The sequence below is a fragment of the Protomyctophum parallelum genome (assembly GCF_964188405.1).
Source record: "Protomyctophum parallelum genome assembly, chromosome: 13".
NCBI classification, from domain to species: Eukaryota; Metazoa; Chordata; class Actinopteri; order Myctophiformes; family Myctophidae; genus Protomyctophum; species Protomyctophum parallelum.
This window is the reverse complement of record NC_139708.1, coordinates 35,394,783-35,422,518: the sequence shown is the minus strand read 5'-3', so window position 1 is coordinate 35,422,518 and position 27,736 is coordinate 35,394,783. Positions and strand designations below refer to the sequence as shown.

The 27,736-nt window shown below is 40.9% G+C and overlaps 1 protein-coding gene across 1 annotated transcript; it reads left to right on the top strand.

Moving 5' to 3' along the window:
* Nucleotides 1-485: 485 nt before the first annotated feature.
* On the top strand, nucleotides 486-27,736 carry xpo6 (exportin 6). Its single transcript, XM_083779381.1, has 24 exons — nucleotides 486-1,236; nucleotides 4,832-4,922; nucleotides 5,926-6,038; nucleotides 6,602-6,799; nucleotides 7,750-7,909; nucleotides 13,433-13,510; nucleotides 13,691-14,207; nucleotides 14,378-14,504; nucleotides 14,617-14,726; nucleotides 15,001-15,109; nucleotides 16,082-16,174; nucleotides 16,784-16,853; nucleotides 16,950-17,109; nucleotides 17,787-17,879; nucleotides 18,061-18,214; nucleotides 19,989-20,135; nucleotides 20,438-20,627; nucleotides 20,892-21,047; nucleotides 21,197-21,311; nucleotides 21,428-21,599; nucleotides 22,295-22,456; nucleotides 24,256-24,354; nucleotides 25,213-25,443; nucleotides 27,110-27,736. Exons 1-24 carry the CDS (start codon nucleotides 1,234-1,236, stop codon nucleotides 27,209-27,211), a joined length of 3,450 nt encoding a protein of 1,149 aa, XP_083635507.1. The 5' UTR covers nucleotides 486-1,233; the 3' UTR covers nucleotides 27,212-27,736.

The following is a 27,736-nucleotide window of genomic DNA, read 5'->3' as shown; positions in this document are numbered from 1 at the left end:
TTTAAGTTACTGTGTGTCTGATTGGCTCCCGGGCAGGCATAGTTTTACTGAGGTTGTGGTTAGGGTTAAGGTTGGATTTAGGTATAGTTTTACTGGGGTTAGGGTTGGGTTTAGGCATAGCTTTACTGATGGCAGTGGTGGCCGAACGGTTTGCGGAGCGGTCTTGATATCAAGACCTCTCCGCAAACCGTAGTTGTATCCCCGGACCGGCACGTTAAAATTACCACCGCTGAAGTGCCCTTGGACAAGGCATTGAACCTCTACCATGAAATGTTCTATGAGCAGGGCCTGGCTGTGAACAAGTTATTGAGCTTAGTCCAGTTACGCTGGGTAAACATAGTACCTTTCCTTTCCTTTCCATGTTAGGTTTAGGGTTAGGCATAGTTGCTCTTATTTTGAAGAGATCGTCCACCGGAAGTCTTAAATCTGTTCATTAGATCTGCTCACTAGACGCTGCCCTAATATTTTTGCTGCCTAAACAAAACACTGTCTATCTTGCAACGAGCAACAGTGACTGCATCACCACTGCAGCCGCCCTGGAGCAGTGAGCAAACAGTAATAACAACAAGCGCGTATAATTAACATAGTTCTTAATATAGTTCTATAAGTTAAAGTGTGACACACACCACGGTAGTTCTATTCACACTTCACAGTGGCATCATCATCGCATCGGCTGCTGATGTTGATGTGAACGACAGGAAGAGCAGCGGAGGGGCTAACTAACTAACGTCGTTGCCTCTGACAGTCGGCTAACGTCCATCGACCTACGCTAACCCGTCCGTGTCCTGCCGTGCTAACGGTAACGGTGACGTTACGGTCACGTTAAGTAGCAGTTCTGTCGTCGGTGCACAGCAGCTTCAGCTGCTGCCTGCTCCACATTATTATTCACTCCCCGAAGCTGAAGCTGCTTATTGCTCGTCTTAACATTTCCAACAATAATAATAACGGGGTAGCAAGGGTACGTGCCTCGCCATTGCGGCGATGCCACACTGCCATTTCCAGACAACTGGCGTTAAGTTATTTTAATGATTGACGCTGACGGGTCGCTAATGAAACGTAATGTTAGCTTAATGTTGTAATCTGTGGTAACGCTCTAGATAGCATGAATCTCTGGTACGTTAGCCAGCAACACCGTAGCTAGCCATTGGTGCTGCTAGCTAGGTTGCTAACCGCCTGGTGCTGCTCACATTTCCAGAAGAATTGGCGACATAGCGGAGCACGTCTGAGCTAAACATGGTAAGTTTAATGGTTTTATTATTTTTGTTTACCCATGTGTGCTGCTATGATTCTGCCACGGGTCCTGGAATGTACCTTGGACCAAGAGTTCCATGTGAATATTTGAATAATCTATACATGATCTACTTCTACTGCATTGTATGTTGATCAGAACAGTAATCTGTATACATTACGTTTCATCGCAATTCAATTCGTGTCATTTTAATGGCATGTAATATGTATGTATTGTAACCATGTGAACATCAGAAGGGGTATATCTGTTTATGAGGGACATTTTTTCCAGGATGTAGCAGATCGCTCAAGCCATTTCACGTTACAGACGCCCATCTTGCAAGAGCGAATATTTGTCTTGAGTAATGTAAGTCTCTGCAAGTTGTGGCTCATTTCAGGAATTTAGACCTGCTTGCCATTGAGATTGGTGCTAAAAAATGTCATTCTGCTAGTCTGTTTGACGAAGCCTTGTTTTTACTTAATAAACCAGTAATGTAGGATTTGGTTGCACAAGTAACTTGTTTGTGTCATTTTATTGTTGACAGTCCTAATCTGAACTATTGTTTCCCATATCACCTATTATCGAACTACACTGTCTGGATTCTCTGTAATTATTGATTTATTGTCATGTGTTTCTTTTAATATGATAAATGGAGTTCTACTTGCTTGTAATGTGGGCAGGCAAAATAATGTTCCAAACATGCCACTATCTGGTGAAAATATTAGGCTAGTGTAATGTCTGCTGAGTCTGGGAGCCACCCAAATATGCATACAGATACATAGCCCTCCAAGCAGAACCCAATGGTACTGAAGTTTCTGACATTTTTGACGACCCAGACCATGGGGTCCTGTTCCAGCAGTACCCTGCCACCTGGTACGCGGACATAAACAAAACATAAACACCGTGGATAACGCCTGTCTGCGCTCTTTGACGACTTTTTTTCCTTTGAGGGCTTCTGAATCTGTGAAGTATAAGTACCTATACATGCCGCTGCGAATATCTCCTGTGGCGCGGAAGCCGTTAAGTATTTTTAATCTTTGTTTGACCAATTTGGTCGCTTTGATTCTTCTCTTCCTTCCTTGTTTATTGACACCTCATTGTACCGCCTATCTGGCTAGCTAGTGGCGCTATAGCTATGACAGAGCAGATCAGAGGCAGGGACGTAGCCGCACAAGCCAACCGCACACCGGGAGGCAGTACAATAAACGGTAAACAAACAAGAAGAATCAAAGCGACCAAATCGGTCAAACAAAGATTAAAAATACTTAACGGCTTCCGCGCCACAGGAGATATTCGCAGCGGTATGTATAGGTACTTATAGTTCACAAATTCAGAATAACTCAAACAAAAAAAGGCCGTCAAACGCCGCAGATACGATGTTAGCGAGCATATTTATGTCCGCGTTCCAAAATTCCCATACAAAAATATAAATATGGACAGGGACCCTACACAAAGCGACATCCAAATTTCAGAAAAGCTTTATGGAGGGTTCAGAGAGGGGCTAACAGATACACAGCTCTTCATAACAGCTGATGTAGCCTCATGCTAGTCTTTGGATCAATCTGTGTACCTTAGTTTTTACAGCTCATAGGAATACTTTTCTACTTCATGCTTTAAAATTATTAGAATATATTTATGAATTGTAAAACAAAAACTAAAATGGTCAGATATTCAGAGAATTATTCTATGTATGCTAGGAGCTCAGAAAATGAGTGCAATAATGAGCAGAGAAGAAATGTGGATAAATAGTACTCAATATTGGATTCCACATTTATTTTATTGTCTGGTTGGTTTCCACATTGAAATATTGAATTAAGAAATATTTGTGAGAAAAGTTCAATCTGCCGAACAGAGTGAATCAGTCTGGATTCCAGGCTACATTTATATAGCGTCGCCGCCTTCATCCAAAGCGCCATACAATGTGCATTACATTAACCCATTCACACTCTCATGCACACACCATGCAGGGAACCAAGTCCTGATGCAAAATGAAATGAGCCAAAAAGCTTGTCAGCAGATGGAGCACATGAAGTGCTCTAAAATCTCTTGGTTGATTGATAGCTACTTGAAGTTTCCAGAGTCAGTGATGATTTGGTCTGCTCATCAGCAACTGTCAGTGTCTTGCTCAAGGGTTATTCCATAACCCAGGGGACCCTATTTTGTGGCTTGAGGCAGTGCCTTGATATTGATAAAATGACAACATTTTGGGGTATGACTAAGTTACTTTCATGTAATATTTAATCAAGCTGTGTATGTGTGACTTTGTGTGTGTGTAATATAACATCAAACTAAGGCTTGGTTTGGTAGATTGTGTCTCCGTTGGAACAATGCTATAACTAAAGCAATAACTTTTATACTGTTTACTGCCAATGCCACACTGCATATTTTGCTTATTCAGCTGTGCCGCTCATCCCACACATTTGACACCCAAGGAAAATAATGTTATTGGCAAGAAGCATTGTTTGAAACAACATACATAATCTACCAACACATTTCAGAACTGTGTTCGATGTTAATGAAGTGTGTGTGCGTGCGTGTGTGTGTGTGTTAGAGATGCAACAGTTGGTCTTGATTTTATACTGAACTGTACAGTTTGTCTTCGACGGTATAATAAACACTCGTGTGAAATACGGATTTATAGTTTTGCAATTACATTTTCCAATTGTACTTTACATGCATTTACTGCCGAATCTGCAGTGTCTGTGTTACTGGAGAAACCTTTTCCCCTTGAGTATACCCAACGATGGCATTAACTTGCCAAAAATAGCAAATCTGCAAGCATCATGACACGTTGTGAGCTTGTAGATCATCTATTTTTAGCAAGAGACACTGTTGCATATATATATATATATATATATATATATATATATATATATATATATATATATATATATATATAATGAGTTTCTGATTGGTCAACAAAACTGAACATCTATTGTGCATGCATGGACACATGTCTAATAATTGTGTTTGCTTGGCGGTGAGTAAAAGAGTTTATTACACGGCTTGGTTGAATGCTTGATTCTGATTGGTCAATCGCCAAATTCAGCGGTCTGTTATTTCTTGATATTGACCGCTCCGCTCTATAACAGACCGATGAGCAATAGACGCAGTACCCGGAAATGGATGCTATTTGATCAACTTACTTCCTTGTTTTCCGACTGTGCTGCACTGCTGCAGCTGGTCAGACGCCGGCTAGCGCGACACGTTTTGTTGTGCTTTGTGTCAATTTATTAATTTATGCATTAAAGTAGCCGTGTAATCAGCGGGATAATGTATGGCTGAGTGGTCATTGTTTATAGATAATCACCTTCAGGCTGATTAACCACCTCCGCTACACGTTTGTGGTTAATCAGCCTGTCGTGATGTATCTATAAACAATGACCACTCAGCCATACATTATCCCTTACTGTATATTACATGCTTCAGCTTGACAACAGAACAAACCTAGGCCTCAGGTCTGTTCAGTGTATTTATTGAATACATGAACTGTAGTTGAAATGATGTAATAATATAGTATTCATATTTATTTTTAAATTGACTTTGCAGACGGAGTGTTTTGTTTTGCCTATCCATACTTAACAACACCTCTTTGTTCGCCAGGCATCAGAGGAGACTTCATTAAGTGCACTTGAGACCCTAATGACGGAGTTCTTCCATAGCTGCACGACCAATGAGCGAAAGAGAGAGATAGGTGAGTCTGTGAGTAGAAGAAGGAAAGGATATGGTTCACCCACACCACACGTTGCTGTTATTATTGAAATGTGGCGTCTCGCTCTGTTCTTAGTGCAATTCTCACCCTGCTCTCTCCGTCAAAATTCTTTGAACCATCAATACTTGCAACACTTTTGGCATTCCTGTCAACATGTAAACGAACAGGAGAAGGGCGCTCACCAGATTCCATTTCAAATGTATGTGTTTGACACATGCTGCATAGACACGTCACCATGGGAACCAATGTTGCCGTCGCTGACGGCTGTTCGCTTAACGATTTTGACAGCTACGGTGATTGCGTCACAGCCGCCGTACTTCTGCCTAGCGGAGCCGTCCTGAAAACAGTCGTTGCTTAAAATCCCTATTGACTTTGCAGAAATGTCGTGCATATGGCCCGCCTTCCCAACAGTAGCAAAACTAGTCCATCTACAAGCTCTTTGGAGCTTATCTGTTATTTTCAGTCATTTTGAAATTGAAATTTCTTGAAAGTGCTATAATGACATGCCCAAATTATTTTCCCCAAATTGATTATTACAATTGTAAAAAATAAATAAAAAATCTACCGTAATAGACTAATTATTATTAAAGTAATTAGACTACCGGTAAATCGATTAATCTGATGAAATGGGTTGCAACAACCCTACTATTTAGCTTGTTCTAGCTAACCCTTGCTTTTTTATACTGTAACTGGATCATTTAATATGGGTGGTATTCCATTCAGTGCACCAATGAGATCGTTGCTGTCGGGCATAAACCTTTTATCTCCATATTTTAACTTCGGAAATGAATGCCCTACTTGTTCATACTACAGCGATCTGACTTTTTGCTGTTTTTATTTGAATCCTGAAAAGTAACAGTTTTGGGGACATGAGGTTTCCACCCGACAGAGACGATATCTTAGGTGGTTGTTACTTGTTATACACATACACTTTGTGTCAGGTTGTGACTGTCAACGATCACACCCACTTCCTTTTTTTCTGCAGAAGAGCTGCTGAATAATTTTGCTCAGCAGACTGGAGCATGGCGCCACTGCTTATTCTTCCTCTCCAACACTCGGAATGAGTATGTCATGATGTACAGCCTTACAGTGTTTGAGGTGAGACATGCTGGTTGTGGAAGGAGGGGTAGCTTTGTAGTTTATGAGCATAGAAATTCATAGAATAATAACTACAGGTATGTTTAATATGAAACGTCAAAGGCACTAATCCAACTACACAAGATTATACGACGTGAGTAACAATAAGGGATAAAAACCAAAATGAATGCAATATGCATGTTAACGAGTCACAGTTAAAAAATAAGTTGTACTTGGTGGAGTGAACATAAAATTCTAGTTTTACAAAAAATGCACAATCACCTATGAGGCATTGTGTTACTGTAATAATGTGTAAGATATGTTTTTGCTTTGTATTGGAAGTTACATTATCAAACCCTAATAATTGTAAACGACAGGACAGGATGATATTTCACATTTTCTGTCATATTGAAGGTATCCTAGTCGACTCACCACACCTGAAACGATACAGAGTAAACTGTGGTTGCTTTAATTAGGAATTACAAGCTGGATCTGTTTGTATATTGTATGTTGTTTGTTCTTCAACAGAATGACAGAACTGTTTCATTCAGCTCTGGAAACTGCATGTTCTTTGTAACTTTCAGAGCATGGTGAACAAGATGTGGTTGGGAGTGGCTTCACAAGACAAGATGGAGATCCGTAGCTGTCTACCTAAACTATTACTAGCCCAGCATAAAGCCATGCCCTTTTTCATCCGCAATAAACTGTGCAAAGTCATCGTGGACATTGGTCGCCAGGATTGGCCAATGTTTTACCATGATTTCTTTACAAATCAGCTTCAGGTGAGCTCAGCTCAAGTTCTGCTTCTGGTCATGCCCCTACCATCCCACCCCATGTGCTGTTTTTTGGGGGCATAAAAGTCCATAAACTTGGCTGCCACATGACGTCACGTCATTTGCCATTTATTTTGGGGGGAGCTCAAAAGTCCATAGAATTGGCTGCCATCTATCTAACTATAAATGCATCAAGTCTCTGTAATCCATGTAACTTGAGAACCATTCGCCCCACTGACTTCAAATGACACATGCGTTCCACACCACCACAAAGAGTGTTGTGCCCGGTGTCAAGTCGGTCGGATACACTGTTGTCCAGAACCGCCACAAAACTCTGGTCAGGGTCTGCCAGTGGACCTCACCTGTACTTTCCATTACGTCACATTGAGATTAGGCAACACACTTCATATTTGGGCATGCCTGACACAGAACTCCATATATAGGAATAAAGGGACACATGGAGACAGATACAAAAATATCCATATATGGGCATAAAAATGGACACAGACAGACAGACAGATGGGTGGAACGGGTACTCTGACACGGGTACAACAGGTGCTCGGTGCTCTACTACCGACTCGGTGCTCTACTACCGACTCGGTGCACTACAGCCAGGCACCGGACTAGTATGACATATTTCTGAAAGCCAGACTTCGAAGCGCCCCCTCAAAAGACATGTCAGTACACAGAAATCCTATTAAGGCAACACTTAACACGAATAATAGGAAGTTGCAAAAAAATATATCTGATCACCCCAAATACTTTGCTCAATCTTAGAATCTCTACATTGTCTACTCAACAACAATACAGAATATGTCCATTTTATATAGGTTGTTAATGATGTTTTTTGCCAATGTTATTTAAAGGGATTCTAAACTGCATTGTCCTGTTATACTGAACACTAGAAAAGATTGTGTCCACAAATCATCTTACTATTTTTAATCTTCATTTATCTACAGTTGATCCAGTCCCCAGCCCTGGCTTCTTTAGGATTGGTATTGTTAAAAACGACATCAGAGGAGCTAGCATGCCCCCGAGAAGACTTAAGTGTTGCGAGGAAAGAAGAGTTGCGTAAACTGCTGCTGGAGCAGGTGCCCACAGTGCTTGGACTTCTGACGGGTGAGAATCTTACACCTATCCAATCCATATAGCAGTGCTAATTTCGTATCATACTAAAAGTATGATGAAAATTGTTTGTTGACTACCTTTTTTCACTGATAAACAAAATTTAAGAATGAAACAAAAACTTAAGCTATGGTGACAACTAACAAATAATTGACTAAATAAACTGACACTTTTGTCAACAAATAAAAACTAGACTAAATTGGCAGGAAGGAAGTAGTGGAGAAGAGATCCAGACTAAGATAAGTCATTTTATGCTTGTAGTACTGCGACAATGGCCCCCAGAAGTCGGCATACCCCTACCGGAGTTAGGACCAAACACAACATAGTTTTTCCTCATCTCTAAGGCCTCCCATACATGAAATGGATTCTTGTATAAAAATATTTTACTGCAAAAGTGGTGAAATTGTTATTTAAAGTTATACACTTCAAACTAAAAATAAAGCCTGTCCGTCTGGTGGTTGAGGCACTTAAAGGCATGTAGATTCACAATGGAAGCTCTGAGAGGTTCAAAACTTGGCATACTTGAAGCCAGAACATACCTCTACATTCTAGAAAAGACTGAATGTCGATATCTGAATGTCAATATGAGATATAGTCATTTGAACACATACTTACAGTAGGCGGAATTGTACATCTATGTAGATGTCTTCTCTACTTTGTAGTGACTCTGGAATGGATTGTCATAGCAACACATATGATGGCTTGTAGGAAAGGTGAGGTTCTACTGAATCCAGCAATACCAATTGTGTAAATGTAGCTTGCATAATCGTGGAGTTATGCCACAAAACGTATATGGTGTCCCAAACGGGGGGAAATAAAACTAATGAAATCTACAGTATCACATTAGTTTTATTTTTACTTCACTTATCAAGGGTGGGAAAACATAAACAAATCACTTGAGTAGAAGTCCCTAAAATGTATGAAATGTCTCAAACTTGAGAAATGAGAAATTGTGAACAAATAGATGCCGCTTCAATAGAGAAATATGCAAGCCTAGATTGGAACTACTAACTATTATTATGTTGCAGCACATGACCTGGATCAAGCTCAAATCTCAATATTATCCTCCTAAATATAGATAATCAAGTTATTAATTTCTGTTATTTGAGTTATTTGGTTACAGTCAAGTTATACTACAGTATGTGGCTCCACCTGCATCTTATTGCCTACAGTATGTGGCTTTCTTCATAAAATGACCGGTAAAATCATTTCACATATTTTGGAATGTGAAAAGATGAGATGAACCTTGTCAAATCAAGTAGCTATTTAGCTGACTGGAGTGGAGAGTGACCTAGCATTTAGTTCTCTTTAGTGTAACAGAGCCTACTGCCTGTCCAGTAGTCTACACTGACAATAGCAGAACCCTGCCCTGACACTGTTTCACCAGAATGGAAAATAGACTTAATTAGTATCACTTGTAATATGGTTACTGCACATATACTATAGCCTAAAAATAGTGCGCGTAATGCACAACATAGATACTGTACAAATTCTGAAGTGTGTCTTTAAAATGTTACCAAAATGGAATATTGGATCCAAATCTTTGTATCATCTTTGCTAAACAGTTGGAAAAAAGCACGAAACAAGACCCATAATGTATAAAGCCCACGGCAGAAGACCTTCAACACATACTAACTGTTGTTCAACAGAGAGATGATGTTCATAAAACCCTGGCAAACCCAAATTCAATACTCTCCTCTCCTCATCATATACTGTATCATGTTGAGAAAACTACTCCAGTAAGACCAGAGTGAGAGCATGCCGTCTCGTCAAGAAGACTGAATAGGGTACAACATTGTTGAATAGGATACAACACTGTTTAACATACAAATATATTGTTTCATTTGTGGGAAGGCCAGCACAATTGATTGATTGATTGATTGATGGATTTAATAGTTTATTAGACATAAATGTAAAAACAGCAACAGAGTACAGTCATACAATCAGTCCAAAAGGGATAGCACAAAAAAGTCATTGCGGTCTTGTGCAATCAGTTCATAGACAAAACCAGGACTACTGGTCAGAGTACCAGAGACAGGGCCTTCACATGGTCACTGGTCAGAGTACCAGAGACAGGGCCTTCACATGGTCACTGGTCAGAGTACCAGAGACAGGGCCTTCACATGGTCACTGGTCAGAGTACCAGAGACAGGGCCTTCACATGGTCACTGGTCAGAGTACCAGAGACAGGGCCTTCACATGGTCACTGGTCAGAGTACCAGAGACAGGGCCTTCACATGGTCACTGGTCAGAGTACCAGAGACAGGGCCTTCACATGCAGCATCAGAAAGATTGATGAAGTTGTACATCGGCTGCTCTCGTACCCAGATCTCTTTGCATATGATGACAAATATCATAAATGCTACCTAAAACACTAAATATCTAAACGAAATATAGCAGCTATAAAACAAAGAATTAGAACAGCAGACCAGTATCTATGTCAAAGGTTTTATTAATCTCACTGAAGTAGTTAACATCTTTCTTTAAATAAATGAAAGTGATGACAAGTCATCACTTTCAATAAATAAGAGTTATGACATACTGAAGACACTGGTCCATGGTTTTCTTCATCGATATATCTGCAGGTCTATGTAGTAGTTCTGGATTTTCTTGGAGATTTGCATCTTCTCTCATTGTGCCCATTTCCCATGGGCACACTTTTAGAGCATGCAACATCAGACTTTCCATGTTCTACAAATTATAATGCTGTATGTTTCCAGGGTTTGTATTTAGACAATATCATCTTCTTCCTCAGAGTCAGTGTCTTCTGTATGTCATCATAACAGTCAAGGAGTTTATATACCGTAAATGGAAATTGGTGCATTTACAGTATATAGAGCTTTTATCCAAAGCACTTTACATAGATTGTGCATTACATTCACACATTCAGTCACACACCGATGGCAGAGGAAACCATACAAGACACCGACCTGCACATCGGGATCAATTAGGGGTTCAGAGTCTAACTCTGGGGGAGCCCTGGATCGAACTGAGAATATGGTATGATATAGTACTACCGGTATATTGTTAGTTCACACTGAATTTTGTCTTGCGAACCTCACGGTTCTCCATCCAGCCGCTCTATTGGCCACTCTATCCCTGAGGCACTGCCGCCTCGGCATATTACCGGTATTATACTGTATATTGTATATTTGTCATCATACACAAACAGATCTGGGTACGAGAGGAGCAGATGATGTACAACTTCATCAACCTTTCTGATGCTGCATGAAGGACCTTAAGTCTCTGGTACACATACCAGTACCAGCCATAATGGCTGTCAGATGTTCTGGTCTTGTACTGGTCTTCACACAAATTAAAAATATCTTTGTATGTTAAACAATGTTGTATCAACCCTATTCAGTCTTCTTGATGAGACTGGTGCAGGCATGCTCTCACTCAACATTTGCAACTTGCTCATTACTGCAGCATATTGTCTGTATATAGAGCCACGGTTTTATGAACATCATCATCTCTCTGTTGCGCAACATTTAGTAAGATCATTTTAATTTTGAGTATCTGCCGATACCGATTTTTCCCCATCTGAAAATTATATTTTTATTCAACTCCTCCAATATCACAATAGTACAATATCCCAAATCACGGACAATATACAGTCTAATATCATGATATGGATATCATATTGATACTAGGGATGTCCCAATCAAATTTTTGTGCTCCTGATCTGATCATTTAAAAATGTCATGATCGGCCCCGATTTCCGATACACTTCACATTATAAGATCACATAAGATGCACATAGGTGGAGCCAAATACTGTAGTATAAATTGACTGTAACCAAATAACTCAAATAACAGAAATTAATAACTTGATTATTTATATTTATGAGGATAATATTGAGATTTGAGCTTGATGAGGGAACAGGCTTTCGCCTTTGCTGCCCCAACCCTGTGGAATGCCCTCCCTAAGGCACTCAGAGATGCCCCTACCCTTCAAACCTTCAAATCCACCCTCAAAACCCAAAATTGCCTTCCCTTTTCACGGTCTTTTAATGTCCTTTTTCTATTAAAGTTGTTTTTAATTTGTTGTTACCTCTGTAAACCCCCCCCCCCCCCCCATGTAAAGCGTCTTTGGGTACTCAGAAAAGCGCTATATAAGTTTGAGATATTATATTATTATTATTTAACATCCAGGTCATGTGCTGCAACAATAATAGTTAGTAGTTCCACTGTAGGCTTGCATATTTCTCTATTGAAGCGGCATCTATTTCTTCACAATTTCTCATTTCTCAAGTTTGAGACATTTCATACATTTTAGGGACTTCTACTCAAGTGATTTGTTTATGTTTTCCCACCCTTGAAGTAAAAATAAAACTAATGTGATACTGTAGATTTCATTAGTTTTATTTCCCCCCGTTTGGGACACCATATACGTTTTGTGGCATAACTCCACGATTATGCAAGCTACATTTACACAATTGGTATTGCTGGATTCAGTAGAACCTCACCTTTCCTACAAGCAATCATATGTGTTGCTATGACAATCCATTCCAGAGTCACTACAAAGTAGAGAAGACATCTACATAGATGTACAATTCCGCCTACTGTAAGTATGTGTTCAAATGACTATATCTCATATTGACATTCAGATATTGACATTCAGTCTTTTCTAGAATGTAGAGGTATGTTCTGGCTTCAAGTATGCCAAGTTTTGAACCTCTCAGAGCTTCCATTGTGAATCTACATGCCTTTAAGTGCCTCAACCACCAGACGGACAGGCTTTATTTTTTGTTTGAGGTGTATAACTTTAAATAACAATTTCACCACTTTTGCAGTAAAATATTTTTATACAAGAATCCATTTCATGTATGGGAGGCCTTAGAGATGAGGAAAAACTATGTTGTGTTTGGTCCTAACTCCGGTAGGGGTATCTCGAAAACTAAAGCACTTTTTGACTGTTTGTTGCAGGACTATTGGTTGTGCTCGGGTATCATGTGCCGAAAATAGCTGATCTACAGACCCGATGTGAGCTTGTAGATCGGCTATTTTCCGTAGCTGATCTACAAACCAGGCATTATGACGATGCCATCACAGTCAGCCAAAAATAAATTATAGTTTACTAAATCAACTGTAAATTTAGTTGACTTATGATATTTAGTCAACTAAACCTAGACTAAAACTAAAACATTTCAAATGACTAGAATCTTATTCAAAAGATTGACTACAACTACAAACTAGGATGTATTTTTTTTAAACATGGTGCAGCACATTTTATTGAAATCCTTCACAAAGTAAACTGTATTTTCATTAAAAGTAATGTAAAGGTGAACCAGTTTGCTGTTTTATTAACAATTCTACCAGCATGAGTTACCACCACTATTTTTATAGTGCTGACTGATATGAATGTTCCATGTTATTTCTGTTTCCAAATGTTCAAATATATTTCTCTCGATAGGCTATAAGAAGAGGCACAACTTTAGCCGCTGATCTTTGACCCAGCTTCCTCTCATAATAATAATAATATATTGTTATGCAATGCAACTTTCTTTTAATGCAGGTATCCTAGAGACTTATTGGGACAAGCACAATATCATAGCTTCCACACCACCCCCCTCACCCACCTCAGGGGAAAATGGTGAGTGATTTCTGCCACAGTGTCTTGACAATGCAAAGGTTTTAAAGTAGAGGCATTTTTTTAACTGAACAATGTTTGCAACTTCCTTAAAATAAGTAAAGTATACAAACTGCACCATAAGAAGTGGTTTATATTTCTTCATGAACTCAGACTGTGGCTTTGTCTTTCCTCTATCGGCAGAATTGGTGGGCAGTCTATTACAAGGTAGCCAGTTCTCCAAGCTGCAGCCTGTGGAGGCATTGGACAGTGACAGTCAGCAGCTATGTTGTCTTGTCTTGGAGTGCCTGGCCCACTTGTTCAGCTGGATCCCACTGTCGACAAGCATAACCCCCACCCTGCTGGCCTCCATCTTTCACTTTGCCCGTTTCGGTTGCGACCTTCGGACAAAGGAAAAAACGGGCTCCTTCATCTCTTCCTCCTCTAACGGGCAGCAGGGTGTCGGGACGTTGGCACCGACATCAAACGGTGGAGGGCGAACGTTACAGCTGAGCGGCGATGGGAATAAGGTGGACCGGGCTCGTCTGGGTGTACTAGCCATGACCTGTGTCAATGAACTTGTGTCAAAGAACTGTGTGCCATTGGATTTTGAAGAGTACCTGCTGCGCATGTTCCAGCAGACCTTCTTTCTGCTGCAGAGGTTGACGCGAGAGAATAACGCTCACACGGTCAAGAGCCGATTACAGGAACTTGACGAAAGGTGGAGCTCTATTGAATACTGAGTCCATAGTTTCTTATTATATTCAGACTGTGATATTTTATAATACCTAATTAAACAATGTAATCAATGTCCATTGTCCAGACTACTTGAATGTGCAGCTTTGGTAGCAAGAATATCTGATGTTTCTCATTCTCACCATCAACTTGCAGTTACTTGGAGAAGTTCACAGACTTTCTGCGGCTGTTTGTCGGTGTTCACCTGAGACGGATTGAATCTAGTCCTCAGTTTCCAATTGTAGAATTTCTGTCCCTGCTCTTCAAGTATACCTTCAACCAAGTAAGAAGTATTGCAGTTCAGCCTTAATTCAGTCATTCATTGTCGCAGACTCCCCATACTTCAGAGCATATGGTGACAATCATTTAAACATTTCTTCTACATTGTTTTTCAGCCTAACCATGAAGGCTACTTTGCCTGTCTGGATATATGGAGTGTTTTCTTGGATTTCTTAACAACCAAGATCAAAAGCAGACTGGCTGAAAGAGAAAGTGTTTTAAATAGGTAAGATTCAGTAGCTGTTGATCCTTTCTGTTTCAGTCCCTCTAGTGAGTTTTATGGCAAGGCTCTTGTACGCTAAAATAAGGTCAGTTTGTCCGGAGCTAATCTTGCAAACTGCTCGACAGATCAGGCGCCATATTTCTTGTGCACATTGCCAGTAGGTCAACTTAGTACCAACATTTATTTTTTACATATTTTCTTATGACTTATGACTTATTTCAATGTTCTATTGAACAATGTCAAATGAAGGAGTTTGTGTTTTTTGTATGTCCGACAGATACAAAGATGCCTTAGTGCTGCTGCTGAGGGAAGTTCTGAACCGGATCCAGTTCAGATACAACCAGGCACACTTGGAGGAGCTGGACGACGAGACCCTGGATGATGATGTAAGAGTTGCTTTATTTATGGGATAGTAGAGGGCAGTGAGCGGAGGGACGACGTACCACGCAGTTCTCCATCCAGCAGGTGTCAAACCAATGCGTTTGATTGTGTGGTTGACACTTGTCACAGTATCTATTCTGGATCTCACCTTGATGCCTCTGTACAGCAGATAATAACAAAATAATAATCAAATATTTGAACTGGGACCCGCCCAAAATAATCATATTTTGAACTAGTGACCTCCCATCCTGACAAGCACTTGCAAATTGTAGGAGTTGAGGCATTACATTTATTTGACTATTTCTGGCTCTATTCGGCTATTTTCACAGGTTTTGTCTTTCTTATATTATTTGACAATTTGGCAATTGTTCATCGTTGTATTAAAAATGTATTAAGTCCTTTAATTGTCACTTCACTGCGGATCTGCGGATCCCCCGCTCCACCCCCTAAAACTCATGTGGGGACCCCGACCCACAAGTTCAAAACCGCTGCTGTACAGCATGTTTTTGTTTATTTGCTTAAGCCACATTGTATAGCCTAGGAGCTAGGATAAATGGTTCTCAATATCTGGACTGGGGACAAGCGCTGTACAGGCTAAATGAGCACTGATGATTTTACATTGTAGATTGGACTTCCAGTATCTAGTTGAGTTCAGTGATCAACCTTTTAATTTCAAGGATCCCCAGTTTCATATGCATTAGGCCACGGCACCCAATTTGATACAATTTCTTATCTTGGGGTTGTTGGGGTTCTACACTGTAATGTGTTCCTTTAACTCTGAGAGATTCCAAATGGGCCCCGCTGGCGGTCCCTGAACCCAGTGTTGATAAACCTGTGGATGTATTGGGCTTCATTCACACTCTTCTGTGTGTCATGGCCACCTCAATGCATTTCACAACTTCACAACTGTCAAATGGTTTAATGACACAACCTTGTTGCATGGCTGAAATTGTCATATCTTCATTTGGTAACCATAGAAACAGACCGAGTGGCAAAGGTATCTGCGTCAGAGTCTGGAGGTGGTTGCCAAGGTGATGGAGCTGCTCCCATCCCATGCATTTTCTATATTGGTAAGACATAGTTGTTATTTTTGATTGTTGTGACCCACCATAGCACTTTGCAAGCTTTTAATTAGGCTCTTCATTCACTTGGAAGACTCTTGCATTGAAATCCAAAGAGCTGGTGAAGCCTGCGGTGATGTGTTTCATTGTCACTGTGGATGAGATTTTATCACCTGGTCGTATGCATGAAATCGATAATAGAATAAAGGTAAATCCAAGTAATCCAAGTACAACACTATTAGTTTGTTTCTTATGGGTTTTTTTTGGTGGCTTTCGCCTTTATTTTATATTTTTTATGGAGGGACAGACAGTAGGCTGACAGGAAATGGGGAGAGAGATGTGGGGAAGACATGCAGTAAAGGCCGTCAAGATCGGGAGTCGAACCCGCGGCACACTGCCAGACTGGATTACCAGCCACGGTGCCTGGACCACTGAGCCATGTAACATTATTGTAGAACTGCCCATGTAAACATGTGAATTAGGTGTAATGTGAAGGATATATATATTTAATACAAGTTCCGCTGTCATCGCAATACTTTTAATGTTCAGTTTAAATTGTCCCCTCCACAAGTCAACAGTTACCTCCTTCTGACTCATCTTTTCTCTCTTTCTCTCTAGTATCCAGTCCTCCAGGAAAACTTAGACGTTTACCTGGGTTTGCAGCAATATATCGTTACCAGTGGCACAAGTATGTGATGATTCTCCCGAGCGCATCTTTTTATTTCAGTGTATTGTCGAGTGTAACTTGTGAAGATCTGAGATGCCTGTCTGTCACTCCTTTCAGCACGGAGGCTTAACATCACTGCAGAGAATGATTGTCGTCGGCTACACTGTTCTCTGAGAGATCTGAGCTCGTTGCTACAGGCTGTCGGCCGCTTGTCGGAGTATTTCATTGGCGACGTCTTTGCTGCGCGCTTCAACGATGCGCTTGCAGTGGTGGAGAGGTCAGTGCTCCTGTTGTCTTAACCCATTAAGACCTGAGGCCAATTCTACAAATGCCTTCAGCAATCAGCAGTTCTCAAACTTTTTTCAAAAACAATCATTCTAAATTATATTATTAACACTTTCAACATATTCCAAAAATGTTCTACAATAGCAGATCTCGCAGCTCATGACGAAGTGATCTTGTAATTCTGATATTCTTTAATAGCCAATGCAAAAATCTAAAATGGCACGGATGCTTTCCTGGTTTTAATGGGTTCAAAATGTTACTTCCGGACCCCATCTAATAATATCTACCAACTGTTCTAGCTAAGTAGCCAGCTGGTTTCCAGAGTCATCTCATAGTGTCTAAATAAACTAAACTCAGTCTCTGACTTTATTGTCAGAGACGAAGCAAATGTTAAGTTATAAAATAAGTCGTGTTACATTACATAACATGCTGTTATTGTAATGGTAGTTTTAGGATGAAACATAACCACTGTACATTTAAAGGCCACTTTGGATAGGATTACCATTTACTGTAGGTTTCAGGTTCAAAATTGGATGTTGAACCCAACAAAACCCAACATTCTCAAAGGAATGAATTTATTGAATTATTTGCTGTTCTTCTCTCTCTTGCCATGAGACCTAACTTTCTTTATTTGGAACAAAAGTAAATGTTTGTTTTTCCTCAACGTAGGTTGGTTGAAGTCACATGCTATGGCTCCCAGATCAGCCTGTATGACCTGGAGACTGCTGTGCCTTCTGTGCTCAAGCCAGACCTAATTGATGTGTGAGTATTCTCTGGCTACAGGAAAGCTATGCTATAAGCATTGCAATTTCACAGAAGTTGTGACAGTTATGACAGTTATGGATCCATTTGGTGCTATTTGTATATTCTCAGAATGATTTTAGCAGTGTCAATGTACAAATGTCTTGGGTATGTCTGTGTGTGTGTGTGGTTCGTGTTACAGCCATGCACAGGCACTTTCTGCCCTGCAGGCCTATTCCCACTGGCTTGCACAGTTCTATGGGGAGGTCCACAGACAAGACCAGAGCCAGAACCAGAGATTCAACCATCTCATCACATCTGCCATAGATGCTAGCAGTCCACTTATCACTGCCAAGGTAACTTACTCCAGTCTGAATTTACACTTTTGTTACGACACAATTAGTCTAGGGGTAATTATGGCGAATGTATTACAGAATACAGAACAAACTCCAAAGAAAATACCTAGCAACAGACACAAATTAGCACTACAACTGAAAGCAAACAAATTCCTTTCCGAAGGGAATAAACTAAGGAATAATTATAAGCAAAAGTCCACAGTTAGTGTGGCGGCTGGGAGAGAGAGGATTCCGGCCTGTCTCCCCACCGCCTTCGAGGAACAGACTGACTCATATAGTAGGTGAGTAGGGAGAGCCATGATCAGGAGCACTCCCACTCTAGACCGACAGCCAGTCAGGGCCGATCACTCCCTGACAGACGGGCCAGCTTCTCTAGGTGTCAATCATCAATCAGTCCACCTGCGGACACACAGGCAACCACTCCCCCCACCCTGGTACTGTGTAGTCGAGAACAATGTGAGAACTTCTGATAGATATTCATATATATTCTCCCAACCATACACTATAATGATCCCTGATCATCACAACTTTGTTTTCAATAAGTGTCAGTTTTATATAAAGAAAACAACTACTTTTGCACACTTAGATTAAAACTTAAAAGATATAAATGCAGGTGCTTAGGCAGAGGGCAGCAGGAGACATCAACAACAAAATAATAAACCTGCACACTGCCAACTTGCACGGTACAAGAGAGAGGTTTCGGTTGTAGAGACCTTCCTCAGGCATAACAAGTGTCAGTTGACAAGAATTGCTTATTTTCAGCTGAAAAGAGAATGTTATTTCTGTGTAGCAAAAGGCTTGTGTGACAAACGTATAAATTGGCCCTTTATCCCTTTCCTTGCACATGATTCGTTTTGGCTGCGGGCCATTATGCATAAATAAAGACCACCCTGGCAGTGATTAGATCTTTCAAAGTAAGATATGTAAACTCACATCCTCCATTCTTGGTAGAAAAAAGCAGGAGCTCAGTTTACCACTTAAATCTATTTTAACTATCGGTAAGTAATAGTCAAACAATGAACATTGTAGAAGCCATCCTCACTGTTTTGTATGTATTTATTATTATCACAATTGTTAGTTATTATTTGGCATTATTGGGTATTGGTTTGATGGGTTATTATGTAATTGAATCACGGACACCAAGGGCATGCCTCCCCAGGCCTATTATGGAGAGCATAATGTAGGCCTGGGTGATTGGGGAGCGGCATGTACCTGGTGGACAAATGGTTTTTACCAGACAGACAACACAGAAGAGACAATGCCAGAAGGAGCTGTTTGTAATGTACTATCACTGCACTTTAATGGAAGTAAATGCAAATTAAAACTACATTCAAACTGTGGACATTGATTCCTTTATTCTGCGTACATCCAAAGTCTCTGGGTGCATCAGTGGGTATGTTGGCTAAGGTGGAAATATTTGGAACCAACAAAAGAGCAAACATCGTTTAATTTTTATGGTTGATGTATAGTTAATCATCAAAACATTTCATTGTATTTAAAAATTTAGAAGGTTTTTGATTGATCGATTTGAATACTTGAATACTACACATTGCATTGGCAATACACATTACTACACATTGCATTGGCATTACAATGTTCCTTGTATGTCTTTAAATGTTTTGATGAATTGAAAATGGAGGACCCTTATGTAAACAAGTCTTAGTGCTTTTTCTGCTTTTATTCTCTTAGCAGATTTTGTATTGACCTGTACTTTCCTTGAACTGTACCCATTCTGCAAACTGTTAATACAATTTTCAATCAATTAATTCTTCAGGTACCTGAAAAGTTGCTGCTGTCTGCGTGCCATCTCCTGGTTTCCATGACCTCCACCGTGCGGCCTGTTTTCCTCATGACTCTGCCAGCAGTCCAGAACATCTTCAACCTCATCACAGAGAGCCAGACTCGCAGACTCCCACAAGAGGTCCGTGTCCCCTCATTGCTGTTTTATTTCATGCTGTGTGTTTTCTATTACCAACATTGCACTCCTAAATTGTTTACTTGCATGTTTTAACGCATTAAAACTGAGAAAACGTGTCATTTTAGCGTTTAGCATTGGCTATTAAAGCAATTGAAGTCTTGGAAGTGTTAAATAATAATTTTGAAGTTTGAGAACTACTGATTTAGAAGGCAGGTTGCATCTAGAGCTAGTGAAATGCATTTTATCTCATGGTCTCTACCTTTATTTGACTGCCAGTGGTTGACACTCTGGTCTGTGATTTCCAGGCTCACATGTTGGTGTGTAGGGCTCTATCCAACATGCTGCTGCTGCCGTGGCCCAACCTACCAGAGAGCGAGCAGCAGTGGCTCACACGCTCCTCCAACCATGGCAGTTTACTGTCGTCACTCACCCGGGACTACTGCAGTCTGCGCGGTACAGCCAACCTCCCCCAACGAGGCTCTGACCTAGATGGCAGTCAGTATTCTTCACTCTTCTCTATTGCGGTTTCCCCCTGGGAATTGTTGCAATGATCATGTGTCATAAACGCTTCCTTCACTTGTCTCGCAAGCTGTCATTGTTTTCCTGTTTCATCTGTTGTTTGGATATCTTTTTGCCTGAATGCTATTCTGTATGTATGGTAGGAAGAGAAAGGAAAAGAAGGAATGACACGCACACATAAACACTAATATCAGATCAGCAGTCATCATTTGTCACCTTGTGTTCTTAATTTTCTTACAGTGAAATCGGTGCTGCAGCAGACCCTTCCTGTGCTCAGAGATATAGTTGACAGCATCTCGGGGGAGTCAACTAAATCACGTCAGATTTGTTACCAGAGTCTTCAGGAGTCTGTCCAAGTGTCCCTCAGCCTTTTCTCAGTATTCATTCAGCAGCCAGGTCAGAACAGACGAAAGTCTCAGCCACGCCTCGCTCACTGCTGGGCACTCGACATGAAATGTTGTGTTTTTCCAATGTTCTACGTGCCATATGAAAATATCTCGGTTTACGATGACGTTCATGGTGAATGGTCCCCTTCTCTTCCTTAGATGTGACCGATGAAATGTTGAGTTTCTTCCTGACGCTGTTTCAAGCCTTGCGAGTTCAGATGGGTGTTCCTTTCACTGGACAGATCATCCACACCTTCCTTAGCATGTTCACCAGGTGAGTAAGCTGTCATCGCCTCCTGTCTGAGACAAACTTAATGCTGAATGAAAGGGCCAATGATGTACATCAATTCAAGTGAGACTCTTCTGGTTTGTTTCTGTTTATTTTCAAAGGGAGCAACTTGCTGCCAGTATCTTGCAAGAAGGCAGTGCAGGATGTAGAGTTGTGCAGAAGTTCATGAAGATCCTGCAGGTGGTGGTGCAGGAGCCCGGGCAGGCCTTCAAACCCTTCCTTCCCAGCATCCTCGCTCTCTGCATGGAACAGGTCTACCCCATTGTGGCAGAGGTCAGTTGGCGTTCATCTCACCTTCAAGTTGACACATCCATTGATGGCTCAGTGGTTAGCACTGTTTCCTAGTAGACTGAATGAAGGTCCTGGGTTAACCCAACTGGGTCCTTTCTGTATGGTGTTTCAGTATTCTCCCAGTGTTCCTCCGGGTGTTCCAGTTTCCTTGCATCTCATAACGTATCCTGTGATGAGTGGGGTAGTTCTCGCTTCCTTATCGACCTGATGAGGAAGCAACCTATACCGATAGGTCGTTTCCTCATCATACTTCCTCTGCATTCTGCACTGTACAGTTAAGCGTGAGAAATTAGAATGGTCGTCGTGGCATGCCGTATCAAGGGTCCAGATGTGTTACCTGTTTAGTACCAGGTTACTACTACTTTTCAGCCACAGTCAGCTAATAAGACAAGATGAGAACCGTATTGAATGTGACAATTCGTTCGGGAAGAGACAAAATACTTGCAATGTCCACACAGAATGGAAAGAGAATAATTATTTTCATTGTGTCAAATGGAAAATATATTTGTTTAATCTGCAACAACACACAGCGATGGCAAACAAAGGAAACTTGGAAAGACCTGCATAGCATGTATTTCCCCCTGTCTGTCCAGTTTTCTGTCCCTTTTGATATCTAAGAAAAAAGCCAAAACAATGCAACAAAAATATGATGGTATTTTCCTCCTCATCTATGACAGCGGTCCTCTCCAGATGTCAAGGCGGAGATGTTTGAACTACTGTACCAAGTGCTCCACCAGAACTGGAGGTACTTCTTCAAGACGTCTGTGTTGGCGAGTGTCCAGAAAGGGGCTGTTGAAGACACCATGGAAAATGAGGCCCAGTTCACAGCTGCCATGCAGGTTGGTTGGTGTACCACACTGTGTGTGTGTATGCATTCCCTACTTTGGTTGTACCACAGCACGTGAATGAAATCACTTTTACATCATGTAAGCACATAACACTAAACTAGTGTTGAGGGGAAATGTGTCACAAGTAACATGTTACTGAAATTGAATAACCTTTTCGAGCAATGGTAACGTTATAGTTATATATAGCGTTAGTGCTGCCAATGAATATTCCATATTCGAATGAATTTTCGAATCAAAATATAATAACTTAATATATAAAATTAAGGTTTGAATTTTAAAAAATAATAAAAATGATGTACGAGTTCTCGTGAGACTCTGGGCCACGTAACGTTAATCGGCGGCTTGTCTCGTGAGATCACAGAACCCTCAGTCAAAGGCAGAGAGGGGCACCCAGCTGCAGCAGGAGAAGTCTCCCCTAAGCTTTTTAATCATACAACGTTGCCGTGGGTAAACGAGAGATGAGTTCAAAGTTAAAATGTGTCGTTGATGCAATGCGTTGTGAGCTTGTAGATTAGTTATAGTTGCCACGCAACACGCAGACACCGGCATACAATGAAGAATAAATCAGCCTCCTCGCTCCGCTCCACTCTGCCTGCCTGTTAACACCATGGGGCCACACAGACCACAGTGTAACAGAAGCCTTGGAGGAGTCGCTAGGCAGTTTTGACTTTAACTTGCTCCATATAAAACATGCATGTTTAATCACACAATGTTAACAGGTCAAGCTGAAACGGTGATTTATCTGGTCATGAAGCACTCAAGGCAGACAGTTTACAGTGAGACTCGATGACCGACAACGCAATGTAAAACCAATGCATGGATTCTTGTCTCTTGTGACTGTGACACATTTATCTTGTAGCCTACCTTGATTTGATTTAAACAAATGCATTGCTATTGCTTTGATTATTTCCCCTTTCATGTCGAGGTAAGAACTTCTATCACAGCAGCGCACTGCGCAAAGTGCACATCGTTGGAGCGATGCGTCTCTGTTCTCCAAATTGTATCTAAACTAAACCATTATACAAAAATTAGGCTATTAAGATAATTATGAATGAGAGCGCATTTCTCAGCACCAACCGCAGCCGATTCAGGACTGGCGCATATAGAGAAAGAAAAGAGAAAGTTTTACTGCATATTAGGCTGCAATATTTTATATTAAAATTATATAAATTCAACATTCGAGCCGTTCAAATCAAAAAGGAATATTTGAACGTCATTTTTGGCCAATTCTGGCAGCACTAACGGCTATGCGTTACATAAAAATAAAAATAGTTGTTACGCAACCACAACCTCACTTTAGAAGCATGTGAAGATGGCAAAGAAGCGTGTCTTCTTGTTCTGTTTTGCTCAGTACCCCAGGGAGAGAGTCTGTCTGTCTCTCTCTGGTTACAAGCTATTGTATCAGTGAGAGGACTGAGCTAGAAATTAGACTGTGGGCACCCTCTAGTGGCTTTGATGCATATTGCATTGTATTCAAACAGAAATTAAACATCTTACAATAAAATCAAATCTGTTAAATGAATTAATGTTAAGTTGCCCACAGGTGGGTTCCAACATATTGTAACCCAATAACGGGGTGGGGGTGCAACTATTTGAGTTTAATCGATTGTTTGAAAAAATATGTATTTAAACAAATCCATTTTCATATACTGCGTGTACATATATATATATATATATTGTATTAGATTAATTGAAAAGGTAATCGATAGAATAATTTGCAAGAAGATAATGGATAGAACCAAGTGTTCCAGTTCCCTGACGACGTGTGCTCGCATTTTTCGTCTTGGCAGGCTTTCGGCCAGTCATTCCTGCAGCCAGACATACACATCTTCAAACAGAACCTCTGCTACCTGGAGTCACTCAACAGCAAGCACAAATTGTACCACAGGGTGAGTCGGGATTTTGTTTCTTTATGTTGGCCTAACCTCTTGCCTGTATAGGTACCCAAATGTTATGTGTTGATGCCTGGCTTAGTGGGAGAGAGAGAGACTTTCGGCTTCACGCAGCACAAGAAATCAGTTGATCTGTCAAACGGAATGATTATTTTCTCATTTACGGTATTTTATTTGATCGTTGTTTAAATATACTTTGTTGTGCGATGCTGTCTCTACTTCTCTTGCCAAAGACAGTTAGCATACGGACAAACCCTGTTCCAGACACTTAAACCCTCTACTTCATTGACCACCCACGTTTTCGGCAGGGCCTAAAATGTATGCTAATCAGTAGTCGGGTAGGGTCTTGGGCTCCATGAAAAAAGAAATATTTTAATAATAATAAAAATAATAGTTCTGTTCTGTCTGTTTGTGTATTGATCTATTATGAAGATGGTGCTGACTGGCGTTTCACTTTTACTCTGTGTAGAGTAAAACCCGACCCAACGTTTTAGGGCCGGATCGGGCCTAAAATGTATGCTAATTAGTCGGGCCGGGCTTCAGGCCTGATCAGTTAGGGCCGGGCCTTAATTTTCAGGCCCGTTGAGAACTCTATAAGCTCACAGCATGTCGCGGTTGTGAGCTTGTAGATCAGCTATTAAATATGGCCTAGTTTGGCCATAGTACATTATTTATTTTCATTATTGTTAGTCATTTCTTTGTATATTTAAGTTATCTTTGTCATACCTGACCCGTTTCTTCATATGTTCCGATCACATTTACTTGTATGTCCATTAATCGTCAAGTCAAATGTCATGATCGTGACAGCCCTAGAAGTAACAACATTCTGAATGGCATCTATTGTTGTTCTTGCAGAAGCTGTTCCGGACCTCCATGCTGTTCCACTTCATCAACGTGTTGCTGCAGGTGCTGCTGCACAAGAGCCACGACCTTCTCCAAGAGGAGATCACTCTGGCTGTCTACAACATGGCCGCCGTGGACTTCGACGCCTTCTACGCGGCCTTCATGCCAGAGTTCCTCAATGGGTGCCAGGGTGTGGATGCCAACCAGCGAAGCGTCCTCGCGCGCAATTTCAAACTCGAGCGGGTAAGACGTGAACGTACTTTACTGGCCTGAGGGCGAGATGCCGTGCTGTGCCGAGCTCTATCCTATTATGTGAAATATGCCAATTATAGTTTCTGTGAGAGTGAGGTAGACCTCACCAGGCCAACACCGGCTCTGGACTCCTGTATCGCTGCCCTCCACACTTTCTTATCTAACGTCATCCTTAGCTAATTGTATAGCATATCGTAACGGTCGGGTGGGAAACTCATTTCTCCCAAACTGTTGAAAAGGATCCAATGTAGTTATACAGTCACAAACTCTTGTTAATTATTTTTATTGGTTCAATATTCATGAAACCCATTTAACTTTCGTTTAATTTTATTTTTATTATAATAAGCTCAACATTTTTGCTACTTTAGTGTGGCACAGTAGTGTGTAGCCCCTCTCGGAACCCTCCATAAAGCTTTTCTGAAATTTGGATGTCGCTTTGTGTAGGGTCCCTGTACATATCTATATTTATTATTTTCGTATGGGAATTTTGGAACGCGGACATAAGTATGCTCGGTAACATCATATCTGCGCCGTTTGACGGCCTGTTTTCCTTTGAGGGCTTCTGAATCTGTGAACTATAAGTACCTATACATACCGCTGCGAATATCTCCTGTGGCGCGGAAGCCGTTAAGTATTTTTAATCTTTGTTTGACCGATTTGGTCGCTTTGATTCTTCTTGTTTATTGACATCCAATTGTACCGCCACCCGATGTGCGGTTGGCTTGTGCCGGCTACGTCCCTGCCTCTGATCTGCTCTGTCATAGCTATAGCGCCACTAGCTAGCCAGATAGGCGGTACAATGAGGTGTCAATAAACAAGGAAGGAAAAGAAGAATCAAAGCGACCAAATCGGTCAAACAAAGATTAAAAATACTTAACGGCTTCCGCGCCACAGGAGATATTCGCAGCGGTAGTTCACAGATTCAGAAGCCCTCAAAGGAAAGAAATTCGTCAAAGAGCGCAGACAGGCGTTATCCACGGTGTTTATGTTTTATTTATATCCGCGTACCAGGTGGCAGGGTAGAGCTGGAACAGGACCCCATGGGTCTGGGTCTAAAAAAAATCAGAAACTTCAGTACCATTGGGTTCTGCTTGTAGGGCTAAGTAGTGTGATGAAGTAACATTAATTTAGAAAAAATAAACATAAAAAGTTGAACAGGTTTCTGCCTGACAATATCGGAGAACTGAATTGTAGTTAAATATTGAGCTCAACATTTTTGCTACTTTAGTGTGGCACAGTAGTGTGATGAAGTAACATTCATTTAGAAAAAATAAAAAACATAAAAAGTTGAACCGGTTTCTGCCTGACAATATCGGAGAACTGAATTGTAGTTAAATATTGACTGAATGCACTGATTAGTAAAATAATCTCAAATGGTAAAAACAAAGCTTTCTCTAAAGTGCAATTCTCAGAAAAAGGGTTTTAAAGTATTAATTCAGCTCAAGGCTCATCATCTCGGAAAGAAACTACAGTTCACCACAATGCATTTTATTTCACCATCTACCCTTTGACTGTATGTTTTGTATCACTGTGACGTGTGCCCTGTGACCTGACCACTAGTTACATATTAATGCCCCCCTTCACACACAGCTGAACATATACTTTTGTAACCAACATGGCTGTCCTTATGTTTCTCCCCCTTTGTTTCTCTTTCAAGGACTTGCCTTCGTTCACTCAGAGCGTGCAGAGGTTGGTGAATGACCTCCGCTACTACAGACTGTGTAATAGCAGCCTGCCTACAGGCACTGTGAAACTATAGCACAATGTCTTGTTCCAACCACTCCACACACGACTGATCTTAATGGACTGTGAGTGCCGACTGCTTTGCCCGACACCCCTCCTGCTTTGTGCTCCAACCTACAGTACCTTCTACCATTCACGCCAGATGTTTTTTTGCCTGATTGGTCGATCGGAGGTTAAGGATGCTGCTGCTGCTGACGTTTCTCTTTTCATTTCTGCTGTAATGGTTGACGTTTGTATTTTTTTTTTATGACGATTTGGCAGGAAAGAGTGAAGCTGATTTTAAAATTGGTCTTCATTGAGACTTGGAGCCGTCTGAGCCGGGCCTTCTCTCCCTTGGCTCTGCAACGAACGCTGAGCCCAGGACTGAGCACTTTTCCAACTCAATTTGAGTTTTTAAAAAATGTCTGCTTTTAATAATTTTGCCTTGAGTTTTTTTTTTTTTTTTTTTTCATCTCCAAAGGAGACAGACTTTGAACTTAATTTCTTTCGTATCATTCCATTCTGAAATAATAAAGCTGATTAATAAAGTGCTTCTTTTGTA

Coding starts and splice junctions, on each gene's coding strand:
- xpo6 (XM_083779381.1), top strand. Junction 6,800..7,749: donor TCTTTACAAATCAGCTTCAG/GTGAGCTCAGCT, acceptor ATTTATCTACAG/TTGATCCAGTCCCCAGCCCT. Junction 13,511..13,690: donor ACCCACCTCAGGGGAAAATG/GTGAGTGATTTC, acceptor CTCTATCGGCAG/AATTGGTGGGCAGTCTATTA.